Source organism: Podarcis bocagei (assembly GCF_964188305.1).
Source record: "Podarcis bocagei genome assembly, chromosome: 2".
In the NCBI taxonomy this organism is placed as follows: domain Eukaryota; kingdom Metazoa; phylum Chordata; class Lepidosauria; order Squamata; family Lacertidae; genus Podarcis; species Podarcis bocagei.
The window spans coordinates 1,294,393-1,316,930 of record NC_138126.1 but is presented as its reverse complement, the minus strand read 5'-3'; the positions used below and the strand labels follow the sequence as shown (position 1 = coordinate 1,316,930).

Sequence of the window (22,538 nt, the reverse complement as noted above, 5' to 3'; positions counted from 1 at the left end):
TTCAAATAAGTTCAGTGGCTTTATTAACAATTGTTAGATTTTTGAAAATGTCCGTTGGGGCACTTTGATACACTAAGACATTGGGACGCATTGATATGTATAAAAGTGCCCCGCTTAGTGTACAATAAACTCTAAACTCATTAAATTTGAAAAGAAAAAACCTGTTGTTTACTACGTGGCCAAAGTCATTTCTAAATATAATATGATTTCAAGGATGTTGTTTTGCGGTTGCCAAAACCAAATTTCCCAAAGGGAACATCATCTCTTTATACTTTTTCTATTGACTTATGTGGATATAATGTGTAACAGAAGCTAAGTGTTAAGTACCGTATTTTTCGCCCCATAGGACTGTCACGGCTAAAATGGCCGCTGTTTCTTTAATGCGAATAAAGCTGGGTCAGCATGACTCAGCGGTCTGCACCAAGTTGTATATATAAGTGAGAAATGTTAGTTTGTTGCTGAGGCTGGTGTTTGGGTTAGTTGGTTGGTTGGTTGGTTGGTGCTGGTGTGTATAGTTATTCAGTCGTGTTTTGCACAAAGACTTTTAAGAATAAAACTCTGCAAGAATATTTTCGTGGACTTTTTTTGTGCCGACAAGGAGACTGAGGAGACAAAGGGAGGTCAGAACCCTTTCCTTCTTCTTCTTCTTCTTTTTTTTTTTTTTTGCTTTTTACAAACACTGACAAGGACGCACTTTTCCCCCTCCAAAAATGAAGGGGAAATGTGTGTGGGTCCTATGGGGCGAATGCAGGCTTTCGCTGAAGCCTGGAGAGCGAGAAGGGTCGCTCTCGCTCTCCAGGCGTCACGCAGATCTCCGCAAGACGTAGGAGGAACCCGCGCTGGGCTCCCACGGCTTGCGGAGAGTTGCCTGTATGCTGAAGCCTGGGCATATCCCCGCTATAACACACAAGTTCTAATTAAATCCTAGTATTTACTATACCTAAACATTGAGCACCACAGACTACTAATAATAGTAATAGTAATAATAATTTATTATTTATACCCTGCCCATCAGGCTGAGTTTCCCCAGCCACTCTGGGTGGCTCCCAATCGAGTGTTAAAAACAATACAGCATTAAATATTAAGAACTTCCCTAAACAGGGCTGCCTTCAGATGCCTTTTAAAAATAAGATAGCTGCTTAATTCCTTGACATCTGATGGGAGGACATTCCACAGGGCAAGCGCCACTACCCAGAAGGCCCTCTGTCTGGTTCCCTGTAACCTCACTTCTTGCAGGGAGGGAACCGCCAGAAGGCCCTCGGCGCTGGATCTCAGTGTCCAGGTTGAACGATGGAGGTGGAGACGCTCCTTCAGGTATACAGGACTGAGGCCATTAGGGCTTGAAAGGTCAGCACCAACACTTTGAATTGTGCCCGGAAACGTACTCAAATATTCCTCTGCAGTAAAGGAGGCAAATGGAAGCCTTCCCATTTTCTTTGTGCTTACAAATACTGCCTTAAGGAGGGATGAACAGGGTGAGCCTGTAACCTGGATTCAGGAACTAAAGTATTTGCCATCACAAAAGAATGGCCAGGCTGCCCAGGTAATGCAGTTAGTGACCATTAACAGGTATCCTTGGGGACAGGTTTTCTGCTGTAGACCGCCTCCTGTGATGTATTCCTGCTGTAGACAGTCTCCTTCTGTATGATATTTTGGGGGGGTGGTCTTGGGCGGGCAATTTCAAAAGACTATATAAGGCTGTGCACACCTCCCTCCTGGTTGTGGTGAGGGGGGGACACTGTTGCAGCAAAGATCAGGGTTACTAGCCACTTTGCTTCTCCATATACTCTGGTTGGCCTCTGTTATTTTCTCCTACCAATATGGAACCCACTCTTGGGCTCTTGAATACCCCATAAGGGGAAAGGAGCAGGTTTTTTCTTACAACAAAGGTCGTAAGAAAATATTTTAAGATGCCTAGACAGCATCTTAAAAAGTAGAGACATCACCTTGCCAACAAAGGTCCGTATAGTAAAAGCTCTGGTTTTCCCAGTAGTGATGTATGGAAGTGAGAGCTGGACCATAAAGAAGGCAGATCGCCAAAGAATTGATGCTTTTGAATTCTGGTGCTGGAGAAGACTCTTGAGAGTCCCATGGACTGCAAGAAGATCCAACCGATCCATTGTGAAGGAGATCAGCCCTGAGTGCTCACTGGAAGGACAGATCGTGAAGCTGAGGCTCCAAGACTTTGGCCACCTCATGAGAAGAGAAGACTCCCTAGAAAAGACCCTGATGTTGGGAAAGATGGAGGGCACAAGGAGAAGGGGATGACAGAGGACGAGATGGTTGGATAGTGTCTTCGTAGCTACAGACATGGGTCTGGCCAAACTGCGGGAGGCAGTGGAGGACAGGGGTGCCTGGCTGCTCTAGTCCATGGGGTCACGAAGAGTCGGACACGACTAAACAACTAAACATCAAACAAGAATATGTTTGGTTGGCACGCTTATTTATGGCAGGATAAAACTAAAACACACAAGAGCTCTATGAATCAGGTTATTCAGAAAATCCTTTTTACAGTATGGGATAAATATAATAATCCGCTGGAAAGAAAAACACCTCTTTGGCTTCCACCCACAAAAGCAACAGCTTTTTAAAAAATGCAATACGGAAGAAGCAATGGGCAACTTACAGAGATCTTTTGGACTTTTCGGAAGAAGAAATAAAACTGAATAAACAGGATGAGGTGGGAGGTGTGGTGGCGGATTGGTTTCAATACCATCAAATCATCTTGTTTGGACAAGATAAAGGGAGAGGTTTTTGGACTGAAAGTTCACAGTTTGAAAGAGATATTATGGCGAGGAAAGAGAAAGTGTTTCCCAAATTTCAGGTAGAAAATTGTCCAATCTGAAGAAATGTGCATGCAAACGAAAGCTCACCCCCAGAACAAACTTAGTTGGTCTCTTAGGTACTACTGAACAATTTTTTAAAAAAACTTTCCAAAATGTATGAGATACTATTAGAATGGGAAGCAAAATAAAACTGGTAAAATCTGCAATGATACACTTGGCCAGAAATTTAGGTCATAATTAGAGCTGGGCTTGATGTTAATGTGCTAACTGTTTCCTAATATTTGAGCTGACATCATATCGCAAATCCAATGTGTATAAGGACTAGGAAATATCTGATTTTCAATGTCGTGATAACTCGTCAGCTAACAGTTGCAATGTTCTCACCAGCTAAACCTCACAATATGAGCTGCTAAACGTTGCCATGTTATCAGCAGCTAAAGATTGCAATTAGGGTGGATACAATCAATGATTTTTTTAAAAAAAATAAAATCGGATTTTTTTTATTTAAATCAGATTTTTTTAAATCAGAATTATTATTTTTTTAAATGCTTTTAGAGGAAAAAGTCTATCTAAAGATAGTTTTATATTTAATTACATTATAGTCCAAAGGCTATTCATCAGGAAATAAGGATTTCTTTTTAATTATCTAGCATGAGGCTTTATATGGAATATTTAATTTTTTGGGTAAATGAATTCCATTAATCCATTCACAATGTCATGCTGTTCCAGAGGTTTTTGTAAGATTATTTGGGGAAGTTTTTCTAAAGAGATGATATTGTCACAGATGCTTGTTTTTGCCATTCTCAAAAGTGTGAATTTGTGTATCTGCAGAGATAACATGCCTTTTCTTCACAGGAAAAATGTTATAAAATAAACATACAGAGTTGACGGAAAACCTTAATCCCATGTTCCAGTGCAGAATTATATACACAGAATCAACCCCTTAAATGCTGAGTTCTAAAAGGTTCAATGAACAGATGGTTTGCGAGGAAGAGATCTGCACAAGTAGCTAAGTGTGAAGCAGTAAAAATGAAAGTGCAACCTTGTGAGCAGAATACTCCACACATATTGGGGTCTTTGTGTAATAATTGTGCAAGTCAGACGTGAGGCAAGCGCTGAAGGCTCTTCAGGGCTGGCAACCTCTTCCCAATCCCACTGGGTTCCAACAACCGCACTAACACTTAACTGTACAGAATAGGCACCTGAATGCAGAAGCCAATCCAAAGGGGTGGCTGGAAGTGGAGGTGGTGAAATCCACAAGTTCTGAGTTTTTCATGTGCGCTAAAACTCAGTCTGCTTGGTTGTTGTTTTTTATATATATATAAAATCTTTTTACCAACATGCTATAATATTGTTTTAGTTAAATAAATTGTTTAAGTTGTAATTAAGGAAATGATTATTTTTCTCTTTCCAATAAATTACACCAGAACCGTTGTCCAAATATAGACAGTTAACTTATTAAACCTCAGAATGATTTCATAATTATCTGTCTGTGTATTTCTAATTAGTGTAACCAAATCAGAAATTTTTGATTTAAACAGAATCATACTGACTAGTGATTTACCGTATATTGTGATTGGAATCAATTTGATTTATATCAAACCCACCCTGATTGCAATCTACCACGACGTCTGAAATAAGGCTGGAAGTATACAGAGGCGAACAGGAGAATGTCCTGGCAACGGCTACTACTTAGGGGTCTGAAAGGGATAAATGACAATATTATCAATCCTCACACACTCAGTTTCATCAGCAGGCAAGCCAAGATGCATCCTAGCAGGACTTTGGGGTTTGCGCTAGGCTATAATTGGTGGTATTCAGGACAATCCAAAGTAGGGAGATGAGTCCTAGTGAATAGAGATAACCTGGTAGTGTCATCAGGGAAGGGGGGGGAGAAGGGGGGTCAGGGGTGATGGAGGGGGAGGGGTCTCTGTCGAGGCTCCTCCCCCTTTTCCATTAACCCTTCCCTGGACTCCCTCCCTCCCTTTCCCCAGCCAGGCGACCCCAGGGAGAATGGGGGGCCTCAGCCCCACCCCCAGCCCTGCTTGGGCTCCTCCTTCCCCTTCCCGCCAGGGCAGCTGAGCCTCTCTCGGCCCCCCAGGAAGGAGGAAGGGGAGTCTGGCGGGGCTGCTGCTGCCCAGGAGACCTTGCAGGTCTTGGGTTCCCCCTTCCCCCCCCTGGGTCGGGGCCCCTGTCGACGGGCCCCAGGGAGGGCGCTCTCCTTGCGGGGGGGTCTCTTCCTCCTCCTCCCCCCTTGTCCCCCCCTCTATTCCCCCCCCTTCTCTCCCCCCCCCTTTACCTCTTGGTCCTCCGCCTCCCTGGCTCCGGATTAGTCCGCTCTCCTTCTCTGCAATAGAAAGGGCGGCGGGGGGGGGGCGGCGGGGGGAGGGGGGCTCTTCAGCGACGCCCCTCCTCCTCCTTTCCCTCTCTGGCCACTTCCGGCGCGTTTCCCAGCGCCACTTCCGGCGCCTTTTCCGACGCGCGTGTCCCTAGAGCCACATCTGCAAGAGCAGCCCCCCCTCCCTGTGTCCGGAGGGGAAGGCGAGGGGGCGGCGCTGCCTCTGGCCTCCTGCTCTGGGGGCTCCATGGGGACCCGGCCCCCGCCCCCCCCAACTGGGCAAGTGGAGGCCGGGGGGGGGGAGGGTCTCCTTCTGGGCCTCCTTCTGCATGCCAAGCCCTCCGCCGGGGTCCTTCTGCAGGCAGAGCAAGGGCTTCGCCCCCTGACAGCCCAGCCCAGCTTCCAACACCAGCCCCTCCCCCCCCCTGGATGGAGAGGTGTTCTGGAGTGTGGCCTTGTCACTCAAACGCAAGGCCAGAACAGTCCTGTGAGAGGAAGGGGGGGGGGCATTTCTGCAGGCTGATGTCCATCCATCCATCCAGCTGCCCAGGCCCCAGCACCTCCCCCTGAGAGGGAAGGGTCCCAGTCTGGAAATCCCCCCTTCCTGCTGGAGATGAGGCAGTGAGGGACTCCAGACAGAGAGAGGCGCCCTTGCTCTGCAATTCCCTCGCCAGCAGGGAGACTTCAAAAGCCCCCCCCCCCCATGCCTCCCCCTTCCCTCATTTAGGAGGGAGACTTCTCATCTTGTGGTTGGGTCATTTCAAATCCAGTTTCTCTCTCTCCCCTGCAATTTTAAGCAATTCTGGCTCTTATGATCCCTGCAGGGTATTAAGTGTTGTTCTAACCTCCCCATTGCAGGTGGAAAGAGGAATGTGGGGCTTGCTTATAATATCTTAGGGTGGCAGGATTAAGATTTGGGACTGGGACTTTCCGATTCAGAGCCACTTTTTGCATGAGATTTCTTCCAACTATTGGAGGAAAGTATGTCTGAGGTTTATGACAGAAATATAATTATTACGGGTGAATTTAATGGAGTAGGATCACTGGACTATGACAAAACACTAAGGGAAAGTGTCTCAGAAGAAGGCAAAATACCAAATAATTTTTTGATATGGTTACAACAATGGATCTACTAGATCAGGGGTCAGCAACCTTTTCAGCAGGAGGCCAGTCCACTGTCCCTCAGACCTTGTTGGGGACCAGACTATATTTTGGGGGGAAATGAGCGATTTTGGCCCGCCTGCAAAGAGGCCTGAAGATGTTTGGCTTTACCTGTCCCAGTTGTCGTCCCAATAGCCCCAGTTGGGCTTCTCCAGCCAGGTGCCAGGGCAGGGCAGGAGGCTGCGTTGGCTGGAGAAGATAGAAGCAGCAGCCCTGGCGGAGCCGCGGACGGAGGCAGGGGAACCGAGGCGTTGCTGGAGCTTTTACTCACCACCTGCTGCTGCTTCCCAACCCGCAAGCGGCAGTTGCGGCCGCTGCAACAAACCGCCTGAATGCCATGGGAGGAATGAAGGAGGGAGGGGGTGACGAAGAAAGCGCATGAGGAAGCGGCACAGAGTAGGGGCACAGAAAAGGAAGGAAGGGCGGACTGAGGGAGAGGGAGGAGGAGCAAGAGGAAAACTCAGCAGCAGCCGGCAGCCAGCGTCACACCCCCTTCCCAGCGCCACCCTTCTGAGGCAGGCAGGCGGGTGAGCCGACTCCCCACGTTGATGGCACCCGGTGTGGGACAAGATTGCTCGTCCCTGAGGAGAAAAGCGCCGCCGTGTGAGGGAGAGGGAAAGAACGTGCGTGCTGACTGCCTATAGGATTAAAGACTGTAGAGATCCAGCCAAGAACTATATCAGATCAAAACTCAACATGGATGATAATGAGGGGTGAAAAGAGTTCATTGTATAGATGGAGACTAAATAAGGGTTTATTTGAAAAACACTGAATTACAACATAAATGTTAAAAACATTTGGAAATATAGGGGAGGATGAAACTTTCACTTTTACGAAGGATTTCAACCATAAAGAGAAATATTTTACCTAAGATACTGTTTTTATTCTAAATGATACCAATAATAAATAATACAAGCTTCTTTAACGAATGGCAAAGAGATATTTCATGATTACTCTGGCAGGGGAAAAACACCAAGAATTAACTATAAAATTTCGATAGATACTAAAAATAGAGGTGGCTTCGCACTGCTAGATTTTCTACTACGAGGCAGCCTCTTCGTGTTGGTTAAAAGAATGGATATCGTTGGACAACACACTATTGTTGGATTCTCAGTGGAATCTCGGTTGTAGAACGCTTCGGAAGTTGAACGTTTGGTACTTAAGTAACCTGAAGCACTATTTCTGGGTTAGCAGAGTCTGTAACCTGAAGCGTATGTAACGCAAGGTACCACTGTATCAATAAAATTATCTATATATAAAGCAATTGAAACACTTTCCACACTCCTTCCATTCAAACCATTTAAGATTTTTGAGTTTGTGGTTTGTAGGGTTTCAACTCTTAAAGCTTTTCCTCCTTGCGAGTACATTGAAGGTTTCTAATAACATCAGGACTGAAGCTCTATGTACGCTCCATATACGTAAGTGGTTTTCCCTTTTTGAGTTCGCTGTTTGCTAAGGTTTCGACTTTTATTGACTCTCTTTCCACACTCCATACATTTATTTGCTAGTCCCCGAGTGAGTCTGTTGATGTCGTCTAAGTTTCCTATGTGTGAAATTAGGGTTCCACTCTGAAAGAAACTCTTTCAACTCTCCATACATTTAAATGGTTTCTCCCGTGTGAGTCCGTTGATGTCTTCTAACACTTCCAACATTGGTGAAGCACTTTCCACACTCCTTACATTTAAATGGTTTCTCCCCTGTGTGAGTTTGATGATGGATACTAAGTGCTGTACCATCAATAAAGCTCTTTCCACATTCCATGCATTTAAATGGTTTCTCCCCTGTGTGAGTCCGTTGATGTCTTCTAACATTTCCAACATTGGTGAAGCCCTTTCCACACTCCTTACATTTAAATGGTTTCTCCCCTGTGTGAGTTTGATGATGGATACTAAGTGCTGTACCATCAATAAAGCTCTTTCCACATTCCATGCATTTAAATGGTTTCTCCACTGTGTGAGTCCATTGATGTTTTCTAAGTGTTCCACTGCGATTGAAGCTCTTTCCACACTCCTTACATTTAAATGGTTTCTCCCCAGTGTGAGTTCGATGATGGGTTCTCAGGTCTCTCCTCTCAATAAAACTCTTTCCACATTCCATGCATTTTAATGGTTTTTCCCCTGAGTGAGTCCATTGATGTCTTTTTACTGCTCCATTAGAAATGAAGCTCTTTCCACATTCCATACATTCAAATGGTTTTTCCCCAGTGTGAGTCCGTTGATGGATTCTAAGTGCTGTACCATCAATAAAGCTCTTTCCACATTCCATGCATTCAAATGGTTTCTCCCCTGTGTGAGTCCGTTGATGTTTTCTAAATGTTCCACTATCGGTAAAGCTCTTTCCACACTCCATACATTCATAAGGTTTTTCCCCTGTGTGGGTTCGTTGATGGTTTCTAAGGTGTCCAGTCTGACTGAATCTCTTTCCACACTCCTTACATTTATATGGTTTTTCCCCTGTGTGAGTTCGATGATGGATTCTAAGTTGTCTACTCTCAGTGAAGCTCTTATCACACAGCATACATTCAAATGGTTTTTCTCCAGTGTGAGTTTTATGATGAATATTCAGTCCTCTCTTTGTACTGAAACTCTTTCCACACTCCAAACATTTAAATGGTTTTTCTCCTGTGTGAATCCGTTGATGGATTCTAAGGTTTCTACTCTGACTGAAGCTCTTTACACATTCCATGCATTTGAATGGTTTCTCTCCTGTGTGACTCCGTTGATGTTTTCTAAATGTTCCACTATCGGTGAAGCTCTTTCCACACTCCATACATTTATAAGGTTTTTCCCCTGTGTGGGTTCGTTGATGGTTTCTAAGGTGTCCAATCTGACTGAAGCTCTTTCCACACTCCTTACATTTATATGGTTTCTCCCCCGTGTGCGTGTGTTTATGTATACGAAGGTTTGAACTCCAACGAAAGCTTTTTCCACACTCCATGCATTTAAATGGTTTCTCTCCTGTGTGAGTCCGTTGATGTTTTCCAAGTGTTCCACTGTCAGTGAAACTCTTCCCACACTCCATACTTTCAAACTGTTTCTCCTCTCTCTTTTCACATTCCATGAATTTATATGGTTTCTTCGTTATTCCCATTGGACATGGCCCTCCAGAATTTTGACTGCCTTCTCCATTGTCTTCTTTCAACAGGGAGGAGCGGGAGGAAAGGAAACCTAGGAAGAGAACAAAGGAATATTACACACATCAATTAGCACCTGCTCTTATTTTAACATCTTGTAAATTCTCTCCTGTCTTCCATATGTTCCAATTTTTTAGCATAGGCAAAAGAAAAAATGTTAAATAATGGTAATGCATCATCAGCCTTTCCTAACCTTTAATTAAGCATTAATGAAGCAGCATTATCTTAGAATACAGTTGAACTGTGGGGTTTACGTTTTATAAAAAGTGGTTTCTCATAGGAAAGGGAGCTGCTCTATGTTCCATGAACCTGGCCAATATTAATCAGGACCCGAAATTCATCATGAAGTTCTTCATCCGCTGCACTATAATCCTCCACCCCTTGGGCCACATTTTGTCCCCTTCGACCTCTAGATGTTTATTAATCACCTGCACAGTTCTTTTGGCCTCAGGAGGTCCATACTGACCATTTTGTGAGACCCATATATAAGTCTAGTGACAAGGCTTGGTGCTTGTGGTCGGTTGAAGGAGTGCTCAGTTGGAGAATGTTCTTGGGGTTGGACCTCCATCTCTCAGCCTTGCATTCTTGAATGGAGAAAGCTGGAGATGCAGAAGGAAAGCAGCTGGAGCCTGACTGCTGGGATGCCCAGATTGAGACACCCACCCCAATTATGATTTATAATAATTATATGCCACTAGGTCTTGCACCTGCCTCCTGACACTGGCTTATCTTAGCGGAGATTCACTGTCCAGGCCTCTCTCACTGTTCAGTAACTCAGAATCTTAGCTACACTTTTTTCTAGAATACAGTGGTACCCCGCAAGACGAACGCCTCGGAAGACGACAAACTCGCTAGACGAAGGAGTTTTTCGTTTTCTTAGCCGCTTCTCAAGACGCATTTCCCTATGGGCTTGCTTCGCAAAACGAAGCTTGCCCCGCAAGCTCCGGGGATAGCGGGGAAGTGCAGCGCGTCTTCCCCGCTGTCCCCGGACCTCTTTTGAAGCAAGGGGCGGCGGGGAGAAGATCGCTTCTCCCCGTTGCCAGCCCCGCAATCTCCATTGCCTTCCCCTCTCCCCCCGGACCCCTTTTGAACCAAGGGGCGGCAACGGGGAGAAGCGATTCTCCCCACTGCCCCTTCCCTTGCTTTAAAACAGGTCCGGGGACAGAGGGGAAGGTGCGTGCGCCTTCCCCTCTGTCCCTGGAGATTGCGGGGCAGGCAACGGGGAGAAGCAATCTTCTCCCCGCCGCCCCTTGCTTTAAACAGGTCCGGGGACAGAGGGGAAGGCGCACGGCGCTTCCCCTCTGTCCCCGGACGGTCTCCATAGGAACACATTGTTTGATTTTCAGTGCATTCCTATGGGAAACCGTGCTTCACAAGACGAAAAACTCGCAAGAAGAAAAAACTTGCGGAACGAATTACCGTATTTTTTGCACCATAACACTCACTTTTTTCCTCCTAGAAAGTAAGGGGAAATGTCTGTGCGTGCTATGGAGCGAATGCCTGCGGGTGGCGGGGGGGATCTGCTGCAGTCGTGAGCAGAGGATCCATGGTTCCCCTTCCTTCCCTCCTCCGTGGTTACAAAGCATGGATCCACATGGATCCTCAGGATTTTTGCATTGGGCTACTCCAAACTCACTGTCAGATCACATGTCTGTGGCCACAGCATGAACCACAAAAATCATATATCCACTATTTCGTTTAGAATATTTTTTTTTCTTGTTTTCCTCCTCTAAAAACTACGTGTGTGTTATGGTCTGGTGCGTGTTATAGAGCGAAAAATACGGTAATTTCGTCTTGCGAGGCACCACTGTATCAACTAGACATAGGAGCCAGACATCCCTGGGATTTCATCCAGACATTCCATTAGTGTGGGCAGCAGCAGCAGCGAAGAAAGGAAGGAAGCAACTTTGGAGACAAACCATTTCCTTCAGAAGGTCTTCCCCAGCGGCCAGCAGGGTTGATAAACTGCTCAGTGGGGACACCTTGGCTTTATACTGTTAGGGTCTGGATACCAATCACAATCCCTTGGAAATGTCTCAAGAATCCTTAAGATCCAGTTCCACCAACTCCCAAGTAACACTGAGCCCTAGAGGAACCTTCTATGCTGAGTTGAGGCACCTCTGGTCCTCCAGATGTGGTTGGACTCAAAGTACCACCTGCCCAAGCAAGGATGGCCCATGGCCAGGGAGGATGGGAGTCTTATCTGGGGGGACACACTTTCCCCTTCTTCCCCCTCCTCTGAAAATGCGGAATGGGGGAGGCGGGGCACATTGACACACCAACAATATTTCAATATCGAGAAATGATATCCGTGTCGCGACATCACCCAAATGTGCCTATACATGTGTGAGTAGAAGAGTTGCGACTGCGCTGGCCGCCAGTTAGCCGTTGGCGTTTGAAGAGAGTAGGTGTGTTTTTAGCACGACCATCTAAAAATTATGTGAAATGTAAAAGTGTTCCAACACTTTTTTACGTCATTTAGTTAAGATTTAAAAATACCAAAGGTAAGTTATTCCACTCAGTAATCAGGATTACACGTGATTTTCAAATAAGTGCAGTGGTTTTATTAACAATTGTTAGTTTTTTTGAAAATGTCCATTGGGGGGCACTTTGATACACTAAGACATGGGATGCATTGATACGTATAAAAGTATCCCGCTTAGTGTACAATAATCTCTAAACAAGTGTCATATCTCAGGAAAAAAACAGGATCTTGTATGTTTGCCTTCCCTATTGCAAGTGTTGATTTGAAGAATGTTGTTTTGCGGTTGCCAAAACCAAATTTCCCAAAGGGCACATCTTGAACATCATCTCTTTGTACTTTTTCTATTGACTTATGTGGATATAATGTGTAATTATATACTTATATATTGACTTATGTGGATATAATGTGTAACAGAAGCTAAATGTTAAGTAATAATCTTATTTTTAGAAGCATTTTGTTTCAATTACTATTTTTTGACTACCTAATGTGAGTTCTTATACATTTTAAAGTTTTTCCAAACTTCTGGCCCATGGGCCTTAGGGTGCCTATGCCTGGGATAGACGGTTAAATCAGGGCTGGCCAAATGAGACTCAGCTCCGTCCCCTCCTTGCCCCTCCCTGCATCTCTTGCCTGAGGGGCTGCCTCAGTTTCCCTCATGGTGGAGCAGGCCCTGAGAACAGCCTTCCCGCTGCCTTCCAAAAGACAGTCATACCTCGGGTTACAGACGCTTCGAGTTGTGTTTTCGGGTTGGGCACCGCACGGAATCCGGAAGTACCAGAACAGGTTACTTCTGGGTTTCAGCCCTTGCACATGTGCAGAACCACTAAATCACGCTTTGCGCATGTGCAGAAGCACCGAATTGCGACCCGCACATGCACAGACACGGCACTGCGGGTTGGGAATGTGCCTCCCACATGGATCACGTTCGCAACCCAAGCATCCACTGCACAGGAAACATGACACAGAAGACCTTGGAGTCTCACTGTGGAACATAACAACAACAACAACAACAACGATTGGTAATACATCACTTTGGGTTGCCCTGGGCGGTGGCGTAGGGGGTCCCCGTTACAACAGCCCTGCAAAATAGACCGGAGTTGCTGCACGCTTTTGGGACTTGGAAGAGTAACTTACGGCAACCCCAAAGGACAGTCCAGTGTCGAAATTACGGGGGCCTCTTTTAAATAGGGGCTGGTGTTTGAACTTGGGCTTTGCTAATGTTACGGAATTGGCGGGGGGGGGCACTTGTGGGAGAGCAGGTTTCTTTGGCCGTCTCCCCCTTCCTTGCTTGCCCCTTCTGCGTTCCCACGGCAAGTCCAGCCGAATTCGACTATGGCGTGTGCTGCATATCTCCGCCTTCAGACGGAGGGAGCCAGGCAGCTTTCTGGGTCGTGTGCCCAACTTTTCATGAGCTGATATTAAATCCCAAAAGAACTACAGCTGCTTGTTACAAAGGGAGGGGGCAGATTCCGGTAGGTTTATGATATTAACTCTTTCCATGCTCATTTCTGATGCTCAGAAGCAGGTGACCCTTTCCTAGACCTTCCTGATGACATTCTCAGTCTGACGCACAGTATTTACACAGAAACACGGATCAAACACAAAAAACCCTTTACATAACTCCCTTTCTAAAATACACTGAGACTATCTTATAACATATCTCCATTATAACACATAAGTTCTAATTAAATCCTAATATTTACTATGCCTAAACATTGAGCACCACAGACCTATAATAATAGTAATAACAACAACAATGGCTGAGTTTCCCCAACCACTCTGGGCGGCTCCCAATTGAGTGTTAAAAACAGCAAACCATTAAAAATTTAAAACTCCCTAAACAGGCTTGCCTTTAGATGTCTTTTAAAAATAAGATAGCTGCTTAATTCCTTGACATCTGATGGGAGGGCATTCCACAGGGCAAGTGCCACTACCCAGAAGTCCCTCTGTCTGGTCCCCTGTAACCTCACTTCTCGCAGGGAGGGAACCGCCAGAAGGCCCTCGGCGCTGGACCTCAGTGTCCGGGTAGAACGATGGGGATGGAGACGCTCCTTCAGGTATACAGGACTGAGGCCGTTCAGGGCTTTAAAGGTCAGCACCAACACTTTGAATTGTGCTCAGAAACGTACTCAAATATTCCTCTGCAGTAAAGGAGGCAAATGGAAGCCTTCCCATTGTCTTTGTGCTTACAAATACTGCCTTAAGGAGGGATGAACAGGGTGGGCCTGTGACCTGGATTCAGGAACTAAAGTATTTGCCATCACAAAAGAATGGCCAGGCTGCCCAGGTAATGCAGTCAGTGACCATTAACAGGTATCCTTGGGGACAGGTTTTCTGCTGTAGACCGCCTCCTGTGATCTATTCCTGCTGTAGAAAGTCTCCTTCTGTATGATATTTGGGGGTGGTGGTCTTGGGTGGGCAATTTCAAAAGACTATATAAGGCCTTGCACACCTCCCTCCTGGTTGTGGTGAGGGGGGGTGGCACTGTTGCAATAAAGACCAGGCTTACTAGCCGCTTTGCTTCTCCGTATTCTCTGCTTGGCCTCTGTTATTTTCTCCTACCTATATGGAACCCACTTAAGGACTATATGGGCTCTTGGATACCCCATAAGGGGAAAGGAGCAGGTTTTTCCTTATAACAAAGGTCGTAAGAATATGTTTGGTTGGCATGCTTACTTATGGCAGGATGAAACTAAAACACACAAGAGCTCTATGAATCAGGTTATTCAGAAAATCCTTTTTACAGTATGGGATAAATATAATAATCTTCTGGAAAGAAAAACACCTCTTTGGCTCCAACCCACAAAAGCAACAGCTTTTTTAAAAAATGCAATACGGAAGAAGCAATGGGCAACTTACAGAGATCTTTTGGACTTTTCAGAAGAAGAAATAAAACTGAATAAACAGGATGAGGTGGGAGTTGTGGTGGCGGATTGGTTTCAATACCATCAAATCATCTTGTTTGGACAAGATAAAGGGAGAGGTTTTTTGACTGAAAGTTCACAGTTTGAAAGAGATATTATTGCGAGGAAAGAGAAAGTGTTTCCCAAATTTCAGGTAGAAAATTGTCCAATCTGAAGAAGTGTGCATGCAAACGAAAGCTCAGCCCCAGAACAAACTTAGTTGGTCTCTTATGTACCACTGAACAATTTTTAAAAAAAAACTTTCCAAAATATATGAGATACTATTAGAATGGGAAACAAAATAAAACTAGTAAAATCTTCAATAATACACTGGGCTAGAAATTTAGGTCATAATTAGAGCTGGGCTTGATGTTAATGTGCTAACTGTTTCCTAATATTTGAGCTGACATTATATCGCAAATCCAATGTGTATAAGGACTAGGAAATATCTGATTTTCAATATCGTGATAACTTGTCAGCTAACTCCTGGGCAGCAGCAGCACCTGAATGCAGAAGCCAATCCAAAGGGGTGGCTGGTAGTGGAGGTGGTGAAAGGCGTAAGTTCCGAGTTTTTCATGTGAGCTAAAACTCAGTCTGCTTGGCTGTTTTTTATAAAAATAAAAATAAAAACCAACATGCTATAATATTATTGTTTTAGTTAAATAAATTGTTTAAGTTGTTCTTAAGGAAATGATTATTTTTCTCCTTCCAATAAATTACAGCAGAAATGTTGTCCAAATATAGACAGTAAACTTATTAAACCTCAGAATGATTTCATAATTATCTGTCTGTGTATTTCTAATAGTGTAACCAAATCAGAAATTTTGGATTTAAATAGAATCATACTGACTAGTGATTTATTGTAAATTGTGATTGAAATCAATTTGACTTATATCAAATCCACCCTGCTTGCAATCTACCACAAGGTCTGAAATAAGGCTGGAACTATACAGAGGCGAACAGGACAATGTCCTGGCAGCTGCTACTACTTAGGGGTCTAAAACGGATAAATGGAAATATTATCAATCCTCACACGCTCAGTTTCATCAGCAGGGAAGCCAAGATGCATCCTAGCAGGACTTTGGGGTTTGGGCTAGGCTATAATTGGTGGTATTCAGGACAATCCAAAGTATGGAGATGAGTCCTAGTGAATAGAGATAATCTGGGACTGCCAGACTGCCAGCAGGGAGACTGGGGAATAAGAGGTGCTGGAAGGGGCGGGGTCTCTGTCGAGGCTCCTCCCCTTCCTTTAACCCTTCCCTGGACTCCCTCTCTCCCTTTCCCCAGCCAGGCGACCCCAGGGAGAATGGGGGGCCTCAGCCCCACCCCCAGCCCTCCTTGGGCTCCTCCTTCCCCTTCCCGCCAGGGCAGCTGAGCATCTCTCGGCCCCCCAGGAAGGAGAAAGGGGAGTCTGGCGGGGCTGCTGCTGCTGCTGCCCAGGAGATCTTGCAGGTGTTGGGTCCCCACTTCCCACCTGGGTCGCCGGGATCGGGGCCCCTGTCGACGGGCCCCAGGGAGGGCGCTTTCTTGGGGGGGTCTCTTTGTCCTCCCCCCCCTTCTCTCCCCCCCCCCCTTTACCTCTTGGTCCTCCGCCTCCCTGGCTCCGGATTAGTCCGCTCTCCTTCTCTGCAATAGAAAGGGCGGCGGGGGCGGCGGGGGGAGGGGGGGCTCTTCAGCGACGCCCCTCCTCCTCCTTTCCCTCTCTGGCCACTTCCGGCGCGTTTCCCAGCGCCACTTCCGGCGCCTTTTCCGACGCGCGTGTCCCTAGAGCCACATCTCCAAGAGCAGCCCCCCCTCCCTGTGTCCGGAGGGGAAGGCGAGGGGGCGGCGCTGCCTCTGGCCTCCTGCTCTGGGGGCTCCATGGGGACCCGGCCCCCGCCCCCCCCCACTGGGCAAGTGGAGGCGGGGGGGGAGGGTCTCCTTCTGGGCCTCCTTCTGCATGCCAAGCCCTCAGCCGGGGTCCTTCTGCAGGCAGAGCAAGGGCTTCGGCCCCTGACAGCCCAGCCCAGCTTCAAACACCAGCCCCTCCCCCCCCCCTGGATGGAGAGGTGTTCTGGAGTGTGGCCTTGTCACTCACATGCAAGGCCAGAACAGTCCTGGGAGAGGAAGGGGGGAGCATTTCTGCAGGCTGGTGTCCATCCATCCAGCTGCCCAGGCCCCAGCACCTCCCCCTAAGAGGGAAGGGTCCCAGTCTGGAAATCCCCCCTTCCTGCTGGAGATGAGGCAGGGAGGGATTCCAGACAGACAGAGGCGCCCTTGCTCTGGAATTCCCTTGCCAGCAGGGAGACTTCAAAAGCCCCCCCCCCCATGCCTCCCCCTTCCCTCATTTAGGAGGGAGACTTCTCATCTTGTGGTTGGGTCATTTCAAATCCAGTTTCTCTCTCTCCCCTGCAATTTTAAGCAATTCTGGCTCGTATGATGCCTGCAGGGTATTAAGTGTTGTTCTAACCTCCCTATTGCAGGTGGAAAGAGGAATGTGGGGCTTGCTTATAATATCTTAGGGTGGCAGGATTAAGATTTGGGACTGGGACTTTCAGATTCAGAGCCCCTCTTCGCATGAGATTTTTTCCAACTATTGGAGCAAAGTATGTCTGAGGTTTATGACAGAAATATAATTATTACGGGTGAATGTAATGGAGTAGTATCACTGGACTATGACAGAACACTAAGGGAAAGTATCTCAAAAGAAGGCAAAATACCAAATACTTTTTTGATATGGTTACAACAATGGATCTACTAGATCAGGGGTCAGCAGACTTTTTCAGCAGGAGGCCGGTCCACTGTCCCTCAGACCTTGTTGGGGGCCGGACTATATTTTGGGGGGAAATGAGCGATTTTGGCCTGTCCGCAAAGAGGCCTGAAGATGTTTGGCTTTACCTGTCCCAGTTGTCGTCCCAATAGCCCAGTTGGGATTCTCCACCCAGGTGCCAGGGCAGGGCAGGAGGCTGCGTTGGCCGGAGAAGACAGAAGCAGCATCCCTGGCGGAGCTTTCCAACTTTGCTGGAGTCTAGCCCTGCGGATGCTGGGAGTCTAGCCCTGTGATCCAGACATGCCCATGTCAATCACACCTTCTTTCAACATCCATCTAACACAAGGAAAAGAAAATATCCCCCCATCATCACGGAGGTCCACTTGCGAGGGTCTTCTAGCAGTTCCCACACATTTACAGGGTACCAGGCAGAGGGCCTTCTCGGTAGTGGCACCCTCTCTGTGGAACACCCCCCCCCAATATCAGATGTCAAAGAGAGAAAGAATTCCATACCTTTTGGAAGACCTCTGAAGGCACCCCTGTTCAGGAGCAGGGCGGAGATCTCTCAGAAGTGGAGGCTTTGCGCTGAGAGATCCGCTGAGGAGCGGCTGGCTGCCTTCAGGTGGTGCAGAGGCTCTCAGATGCAGCCTCCGGGCTGCCTCCACCTGCCCAACCCCAGCAACTATTCAGCCTGGCCGCCTTCACGGGGTTGCAGGGGCTCTGAGGCAGAGGGGCGGCTCCTTTCAAATTCTCCCTTGAGGGGAGTGCAGCCTCAAACCCCTCAACGGAAAGGGTGACGGAGCCTGTCCCTCCCCAGCTCAGCAGCCCCAATCCAGCTCCTCTTCCCGTGCAAGCAGCAACGCTGCCTAGCGGAGCAGCCCCATCCCATTCCTACTTGCCGCCCGGCCCGCCTTCCCTCACAAGGAAAACAGAAGTATGGCACTCAAAACGGAAGTTATACTCAGAACAGAGCATGTTCGGCTTCCGAAAAAAGTTCCAAAACTGGAACACTCGTTTCTGGGTTTGAAGAGTTCAGGTTGCAAGCAGTTTGAGAACTAAGCTGTTTGAAAACTGAGGTACCACTGTATTTATTTTCCCCAATTACAACTGTATTTATCCCCTCCCCCCGGTGGTGATTTTCTTGAGTCAAAATGAGAGTACTGTAGGGATCAGATGGGATTACCATGAGGAATTATAAAATATACATCAAGCCATTGTGTTCACCATGAAGACATTGTGTTGACTGGGTTTGATATATTGACGATAATTTCTGATTAAATCCCATAAGATTCTACATTTGTGCCCTTTTCGTGCCCTTTTCATGCCCTTTTCCCTGTTGCCCATTTCTCCTGTCACGTACACAGCCCAGTTGCTTCTTGCTTCACCAGGCAGGCATCCTGGGCCATAGAGATAGTGGGCAAGTTTCTTTGAAGTAGGTTTCTATATGGTAATCTTAGGATGTTAATCTTAGGGCCAGGAAACAGATCTCACATGAAGGTGATAATGATCCGCTGTCCTCCTGGTCATCCTCCTTATCATGTGTATTGCTTGTTTATGACCTCCGGGGTTGCTAAATGCTCTTCTTTGTCTACCCCAGAAATATTTGTGCTTAATTAGTTTTAGTAGTTTAACTTTCTCCCCACGTGGGTTTGTTGAAATGCTCAGATGAAATCTGATTAGTTCTTACGAACACTCTGTAAAAAGTTCTTTTGTGAATAAAACGGCCTGGGCCGGGGGCTGTGGGAATCGGACAAGCGCAGAGAGACGATTATACGCACCCTTCCCAGAGTCTTGCTGGTTCAAGCCTCTGTGTGTATTCTTATTAATCAGAGTTCCATCCTTCCTTTACTTTGCGAACGGAACAAGTACCCCCTAAGCATTTTTTTTTAAGGAAAAAAAGCACTGAGTTATACCATAATATTACAGATCAATGGAAAGACAATTTAATGAAGAATGTAAGGAAATAACTTTTATGAAGGATTATTTATTACAACAGTAGTCATAAAGAAGAAATGTGAAACAAACAGAAAAAAATTAAATATACAGGTAGAATGGCCACGTTATAGTAATAATAATAATTTCTTATTTATACCCCGCCCATCTGGCTGGGCCACTCTGGGCGGCTTCCAACAAAGTATTAAATTACAATAATGCATCAAACAATAAAAGCTTCCCTAAACAGGGCTGCCTTGAGATGTCTTCTAAAAGTCTGGTGGTAGTTGTTCTCTTTGACATCTGGTGGGAGGGCGTTCCACAGGGCAGGTGCCACCACCAAGAAGGCCCTCTGCCTGTTTCCCTGTAACTTGGCTTCTCGAAGGGAGACAACCGCCAGAAGGCCCTCGGCACTGGACCTCAGCGTCCGGGCAGAATGATGGGGGTAGAGACGCTCCTTCAGGTATACTAGACCGAGGCCGTTTAGGGCTTTAAAGGTCAGCACCAACGCTTTGAATTGTGCTCGGAAACGTACTGGGAGCCGACATAGGCCTTTCTAGACCGGTGTTCTAGACCTTTTAGCACCACAGTAATCCAAGTTTATGCACCAACTACTGGTGCTGAAGAAACTGAAATTGACCAATTCTATGAAGACTTACAAGAGCTTATAGAAGTGACACCAAAGAAGGATGTTCTTCTCATTATAGGGGATTGGAATGTTAAAGTAGGGAATCAAGAGATAAAAGGAACAACTGGCAAGTTTGGCCTTGGAGATCAAAACGAAGCAGGGCAAAGGCTAATAGAGTTCTGTCAAGAGAACAAGCTGGTCATCACAAACACGCTTTTCCAACAACACAAGAGACGACTCTACACATGGACATCCCCAGATGGGCAACATCAAAATCAGATTGATTATATTCTCTGCAGCCAAAGATGGAGAAGCTCAATACAGTCAGCAAAAACAAGACCTGGAGCTGACTGCGGCTCAGATCATCAGCTTCTTATAGCAAAATTCAAGCTTAAACTGAAGAAAGTAGGAAAAACCACTGGACAGGTAAGATACAATCTAAACCAAATCCCTTATGAATACACAGTGGAAGTGAGGAACAGGTTTAAGGATTTAGATTTGCTGAACAGAGTGCCTGAAGAACTATGGGTGGAGGCTCATAACATTGTACAGGAGGCAGCAACTAAAACCATCCCAATGAAAAGGAAATGCAAGAAAGCAAAGTGGCTGTCCAACGAGGCCTTACAAATAGCGGGGGAGAGAAGGCAAGCAAAATGCGAGGGAGATAGTGAAAGATATAGGAAATTGAATGCAGATTTCCAAAGAATAGCAAGGAGAGACAAGGCGGCCTTCTTAAAAGAGCAATGCAAAGAAATAGACTCCCATCTCTTGCGGGGGTGCAATTAGTGCCAGCACCGTCCGTTAAGAGTTTGGGTGTAATCTTCGATACCTCCCTTTCTATGGAGGCGCAGATTACAGCTATAACAAAGGCGGCATTTTTTCATCTCCGCCAAGCTAAGCAGTTGGCCCCTTATCTCTCTCGTCCTGACCTAGCCACTGTGATCCATGCGACAGTCACCTCCAGACTGGATTATTGTAACTCGCTCTACGTGGGGCTGCCCTTGAGACTGACCCAGAAACTGCAGCGGGTGCAGAATGCCGCGGCGAGACTCCTTATGGGGTCTTCGCTGCGAGAGCACATTCATCCGGTACTATACCAGCTGCACTGGCTCCCGGTGGAGTACAGGATCAGGTTTAAGGTGCTGGTTTTAACCTTTAAAGCCCTATACGGCCTAGGACCCTCATACCTACGGGACCGCCTCTCCTGGTATGCCCCACAGAGAAACCTACGGTCTGCAAATAATAACATCCTCAAGGTCCTAGGCCTCAGAGAGGTTAGGCTGGCCTCAACTAGAGCCAGGGCCTTCTCGGCTGCGGCTCCAAACTGGTGGAATGCTCTGTCACAAGAGACTAGGGCCCTGCGGGACCTGACATCTTTCCGCAAGACAGAGTTGTTCCGCCAGGCCTTTGGTCAGGGCGCAGCCTGACTCGCTCCTCTGGCAACCTGCACAGAATTTTGCTTAATTGGTTGCCATCAATTTGATTTAATTAATTTTTATAATGAAATATTTTTAGATTGTGTGATTTGACTGATTATTTGATTGTTGTTAGCCGCCCTGAACCCGGCTTCGGCTGGGGAGGGCGGGATATAAATAAAATTTATTATTATTATTATTATTAAAACAACAGAATGGGAAGAACCAGAGATCTGTTCAAGAAAATCGGAAATATGAAAGGAACATTTTGTACAAAGATTACCATAATAAAGGACAAAAGTGGTAAAGACCTAACTGAAGCAGAAGACATCAAGAAGAGGGGGCAAGAATACACAGAGGAATTATACCAGAAAGATATGGATGTCTCGTACACCCCAGGTAGTGTGGTTGCTGACCTTGAGCCAGACATCCTGGAGAGTGAAGTCAAATGGGCCTTAGAAAGCACTGCTAATAACAAGGCCAGTGGAAGTGATGGTATTCCAGCTGAACTGTTTAAAATTTTAAAAGATGATGCTGTTAAGGTGCTACACTCAATATGCCAGCAAGTTTGGAAAACTCAGCAGTGGCCAGAGGATTGGAGAAGATCAGTCTACATCCCAATCCCAAAGAAAGGCAGTGCCAAAGAATGCTCCAACTACCACACAATTGCACTCATTTCACATGCTAGCAAGGTTATGCTTAAAATTCTACAAGGAAGGCTCAAGCAGTATGTGGACCGAGAACTCCCAGAAGTGCAAGCTGGATTTAGAAGAGGCAGAGGAACCAGAGACCAAATTGCAAACATGCGCTGGATTATGGAGAAAGCTAGAGAGTTCCAGAAAGACATCTACTTCTGCTTCATTGACTATGCAAAAGCCTTTGACTGTGTCGACCACAGCAAACTATGGCAAGTTCTTAAAGAAATGGGAGTGCCTGATCACCTCATCTGTCTCCTGAGAAATCTCTACGTGGGACAAGAAGCTACAGTTAGAACTGGATATGGAACAA

The 22,538-nt window shown here is 46.4% G+C and overlaps 3 protein-coding genes across 4 annotated transcripts in view; 1 reads left to right on the top strand and 2 right to left on the bottom strand.

The window, feature by feature from the left end:
• LOC308580709 (uncharacterized protein) overlaps positions 1 to 22,538 on the bottom strand; it is a 263,178-nt gene that overhangs the window by 168,194 nt on the left and 72,446 nt on the right. The window lies entirely within an intron of this gene.
• Positions 1 to 22,538, top strand: part of LOC308581176 (uncharacterized protein) — a 270,653-nt gene that overhangs the window by 219,197 nt on the left and 28,918 nt on the right. The window lies entirely within an intron of this gene.
• LOC308582206 (uncharacterized protein) lies at positions 7,519 to 9,448 on the bottom strand. The gene is made up of 2 exons (XM_081185123.1): positions 7,875 to 9,448; positions 7,519 to 7,708 (listed from the first exon to the last, which is right to left on the bottom strand). Exon 1 carries the CDS (start codon positions 9,373 to 9,375, stop codon positions 7,885 to 7,887), a length of 1,491 nt encoding a protein of 496 aa, XP_081041249.1. The 5' UTR covers positions 9,376 to 9,448; the 3' UTR covers positions 7,519 to 7,708; positions 7,875 to 7,884.